The sequence below is a fragment of the Vigna radiata genome, chromosome 2 (assembly GCF_000741045.1).
Source record: "Vigna radiata var. radiata cultivar VC1973A chromosome 2, Vradiata_ver6, whole genome shotgun sequence".
NCBI lineage: Eukaryota > Viridiplantae > Streptophyta > Magnoliopsida > Fabales > Fabaceae > Vigna > Vigna radiata.
Window position 1 is genome coordinate 15502269 of NC_028352.1, and position 4921 is coordinate 15507189.

General features: G+C 33.7%; 1 protein-coding gene across 3 annotated transcripts; it reads right to left on the reverse strand.

Moving 5' to 3' along the window:
* Positions 1-592: 592 nt before the first annotated feature.
* On the reverse strand, positions 593-4709 carry LOC106755627 (chaperone protein dnaJ C76, chloroplastic). Of its 3 annotated transcripts, none has more exons than XR_002667193.1 (9): positions 4354-4709; positions 4012-4140; positions 3783-3912; positions 3426-3546; positions 2647-2728; positions 2136-2170; positions 1708-1746; positions 1237-1333; positions 593-861 (listed from the first exon to the last, which is right to left on the reverse strand). XR_002667193.1 is itself a non-coding variant. In XM_014637813.2 (9 exons), the coding sequence occupies exons 1-9, from the start codon at positions 4585-4587 to the stop codon at positions 734-736; spliced, it is 1014 nt and encodes a 337-aa protein (XP_014493299.1). In that variant the 3' UTR covers positions 593-733. The 3 variants fall into 3 exon arrangements, 2 of the variants coding, with proteins under 2 accessions (XP_014493299.1, XP_022634408.1); XM_014637813.2 differs by having other exon boundaries at positions 2136-2189; positions 4354-4587; XM_022778687.1 differs by lacking the exon at positions 2136-2170 and having other exon boundaries at positions 720-861.
* Positions 4710-4921: the final 212 nt, after the last annotated feature.

The window sequence follows — 4921 nt, forward strand, 5'->3', positions numbered from 1 at the left end:
TCTTCTTTATTTTTCTTGTTTGATTATATGGATACAAAAACTAAATTTCCTGTTTTAAGGTTTTCCTAAGATCTTACTAGATCTGTACACTTCTCAGCTCATGGACCAGAGAAATAAAACTCAAAAGGAACAAAAAAAATCCAAATAAGAAAAAGTTCACAGGATCAAAATAATAACAAAAAAATTTCATATACTAGAATCAAGTGGGTCTATCTGTACAAATCAATCTTAGGTCAAAATAAACAGGATTGGATCTGATTCAAGTTATGCTGGATCAGGTTGCGCCTAGATCAAGCCAAAAGTTGATAAATATATATGTGACTGAGTCGTGTCAAGCCCAAAAGAAAGTTAAGATCATCTTACTTTTCAGTAGAACTTGCCATATCCATGGGATTTAAGGCCAATGTTCTGCATTTCTCATGTTCTGTTACTCATTTCAGAAATACCTCTCATTGCACTCGTTAGTGTGATTTAGTTATGCTGAACGTAGCAATTTAAATGGAAATAGCAGAGTCAAGACAAAGGAATGGCATCACTGCTTTGAACTTAACTTTCTTTTATTTTATCCTTGTATTTGCTATATATCATCCACTAGTATTAATTTTACTTTAATTAGTGTTGCAGCATATACAATGAGGGATTGTTAAATGGGAATTAAACTCATTAGATTCATTGAGATGCTATGGATGAATTAATTACATGGGAATGGATGGTATAAGGAAAATAATGGTCACTAGTCCTTGGTGGAAGCTGCCTCTGGAAGTTTGAATGTGGGAGGCTTATCAACACCCCTTCTTGAGTATTCTCTCCATCTTCTAGCAGCAGCAGCAGCCCTCTTTGCTCTTTCTTTGATTTCCTCCTCTGCATAATGGTTAACATTTTCAAGACTGTAACTGTCATGAACAGTATAACCTTCAAATAATACTACTTAGAAATTTGAATCCAATAATAATGTTTATGTTTCTTCACCTGTCATCAATTCATAGATTGCCAGTTTTAAAGATGTTTAATTTTTTAATAAGCATTTAATGTTTCAACTAGAAAGTTTTCTGATTGATTGACAGTGTAGAGTTGTTAATAGGTACTAGCTAGTAAGGTTAGAAGCTGCAAATTTCCATCCACTAACAAGGAATTGCTGAAATAAAGTTCTGAAACAAAACAACTGAAAAAGGAAAGCATTGGTAGATAAGAACTATATATAATATCCAATAATATGTGTAATTTCATGTCCAGTACCTGAACTCAAGTCTTTTTCTTTTCCCCAAACATTGTTCCAGAACATATCTGCTTTATCAGAACCTTTCTCCTTCATCATTCTCAATTTTGCTTGTTCCTGCAAAAACACTCATCAATGTCTAATTGTTCATAAAAGAATGTTTATGGTGTGAAACTAACAAAGAATTATAATTTTCTCTAACCAAGAAAGAGACATTGCAGATGGTGTGAAATACTTTTGTCAAATGACACTTTCTATCTTTTAAGAAATAGATGAATGTCAGTAAAATTTCTTAAGAGAGAAAACTAATGTCAACCAGCTTTTCAGTGATCAAAATGTAAGTTTGCTTTAACTTTTAATACCAGAAGAACCTACACTTTCCAGCGGTTAATTGGACAAATCAATGATAATTTCCATACAAATAACAGCATGCAAATAAGTGATTCCCCAAAAAACTATGAAAAAAAAGGTGATTGAGAGTGAGTTGTTACCAGGACTTTTGCCTGCCTCTTTTCCCATCGCGAACTTGCCTGTCATTATGTTTGAATTGTGTTAGGGGAAAAAGTACACAAATAGTTCATTACATATATGCTAAAAAAAGTACCATCTTATGCATAGTGATTAAAAGATTTTCAAAAATAATTCTGCTACCATGAAATATTCTGAAAAAAATGCTTTCTTCAGCCATGTTTTCAAGACTTTTTTTAACCATTGTTTCATAAGTCGGAAAATATCAGCCATGAGGTGGGGCATGAAGAAGATGATGATTTCAACCTTATTTTAAACCAAGATAGCCTAATGTAGCTAAAAATTGTTGTAAAAAGCTGACAAACAGTATTTCTTGAGGTGTGTAGTTTCACTGTTCTTAAGAACTTATTCCCGGTGTGTTGCGCAAGTCTTCCAGTAGAGTTATTCTTACCATTCTGAAAACATCAGTTGATGCTGATCCCATTCCTGAAAGCATCAGGGCAACCTGTTCATATTTCTCTGCTCAGTATATGGATTAATGGTACACAAAAAGCTTAACTAGAGCATGAACATATTTTTCTAATCCTAAATCATTTGGATTTGTTGATGGGATTATAATGTTTACCATTTTGTATAAAAAGAGCCACCTTGTTTTACCCCACGGATTATCTAAAAGATTAAACTTTCAGTTTACAAAAAGAGCATGATCATTACTATGAGACACAAACTACATGTTCTTTTTTTAAAAAATTCACATAGGTAAATTGAGGTTTAAAAAATTGATCAGAAACAATCAAGAAATATTAAGGTTTGAAAACTTAAAACCATATGCTGCTTGGTTAAAACTGTTTCTGATATATCAGTAGCCATGTAGCAGAAGAAAAATAAGAAGTGACCACAATATATTAAGAATATAGACTAGAAGGACAAAAGGATCCAGAAGACTTTGTAAATTTGCTTACATTGACTCTTTCTACACGGCGCATTTCGTCTTCAAGCAATGATAGTTGTGCAGCTGATGTCCAATGAATGCAGTCAACAGGGCTGAAACACAAAAAGTTATTGTTAAATTATTATCTGAAATCTCCATTAGCCTAGTAAGTTCACAAGCAGTGCTTTTGTCATACCATTGGTCTGAAAACTCAAGTACCTCATGGCAACAATGGAGATTTAAAGAGTTAAATGTTTTCAATCCATGTGATAGAACTGATATATTCAACTATACACTGCATATACTTCTGTATTGAACACTGACTATTTTCTTATTAATGTGACAGGAAAAGATAGCCCAGAACACAATTGTATGTTTATAGTAGATACCACTGTGGTATTCCGAGAGAACTTTCTCTCAGCCCTTCCCAAAAAGAAAACAGAACAGACTAACAACTTATATATGTCTGTTACAGTTATAACCTCTAATTGTTTCAATTGTCTGTTTTCCTCATTCTTCTGTATACAATACCATATCTATCAGACGCAAATTTAGAATTTGTCCTTGCTTAATACATATATTTTGGTTCTCAAACTTTAAATTTTGTTTCAGATAAGGACAAAGTCCAATTTTGCGTCAAATTTCCGATACTAAAATCATATTTAACTCAAATATAAATTGCATTGAAACAATACTAAAGAGCAAAAGATGGTTTAAACAACATCTAATGTGTTCAAAATTAATCATGTTAATAGAAAGTAGGGATACAAACAGGGGGTGATATGAGCAAATAATGCTTATGGATTATACCAACTATCAATAGCCTGTTGAACTATGTCAGGTTTCCCGCTTTGGCTGTACACTCTGGCTCTCCCAAATTCTTCCTCTATTCCAAACACATCACAGGCCACATTGGCACAATTTTTGCAGCCTGTCAAGGATTTCAACTACAATTACAAAACATGCCATGGAATTGTTCTAATTGAGGATCTAAGAAATAAAATGAAGCAACATCTTGGCCTATCAACACATGAAGCATTGCAAATTTTAGATGTCAGTATTGTCTCTTTGGCTTTACCAACTCCTGCTAGATTACTAACAGTTTCACATGCATAACAATATGAACATATAAGATAACATCATAGTTTCTAGAATGAGAGGCAGTACCTATGCAGCTGAATTCATCAACAAAAACATGATCCTTTGGACTAGACTCATCCAGAAAAGGGTTAATGGAAGTCAAAGAATACCCATGAATTTCATCATAAATCATGCGCTGAATGGGATCACTGAGCACCTGCACTGAAATTATCAGTTTACTATATACATATACAAAACAAACTTAAATAACAGTTTTCACAAGATTTAAACTTTCTAATATTCAAATGAAACGCACCCCATACACTTCATTGATGAACGTGCAGAAGTTAGTTGTCTCAGGATCATTGCCACTCAAATCTGGATGGCAAGCTTTCATGCAATTGTAGTAGGCCTTCTTGATCTGAGCAGGAGTGGCATCTGGAAGCTGATGAAAGGGAACAAACAACCAATCAGGTGAGTCCAATTTCGATGTATTATCAGTAAAATTTTTACTCTATCAACTAATAACAAATCATATTAGATAAAGTTATATAAAACTCATAAAAAGAATATTTTTATTCATTCACTATTATTTACCATTTAATGATATTTTTAGCAGAATAAAACAGAGGAAAGATGAAATTGTTATACACATTACCAGACCCAGAACTGCATAGTAGTCATCTGCAACAGTGTCACTGGTTGAAAACGATTTTTCCTCAGCAGCAACTCTTACCCTGCCACACCCTCTTCGTTTGCCATTGTGTGTCACAGAGTTCATGTGGGTTGCAGTTTTTGGAAGCATCCCCCATGAGCTTCTGGAACAAAATTTCTGTGATGGGTTATGCAGTTTGAGAGGTTCTGTGTACACTGGAGACAGTAAATTGGCCATTCAAAGACCAATAAGAGAAACTTGTCTAGATGAAAGTTGAATTGAATAGTTGAAACTAGAAATCAAATGACATAAAAAGATAAATTAAATTAATTAATAAATTGTTGATATTTTTTTTTTGGGTTGATAATTGGAGATTTTATGTTCTAATTTTTAAGGAGGAAGAAATTTGGGTTGAGAATATCAGAGGCGGTGTTGCTGACGTGGCATGTGACAACCAATGACATCCATAGAATTTGGTGGAACCTGAGATGAATCTAGGAGAGTGGAAAAACGAATCCAAGCGGGTTTACGTGAGAAAGGCACGTGTCATCATGTGTACGCATGTGGTATC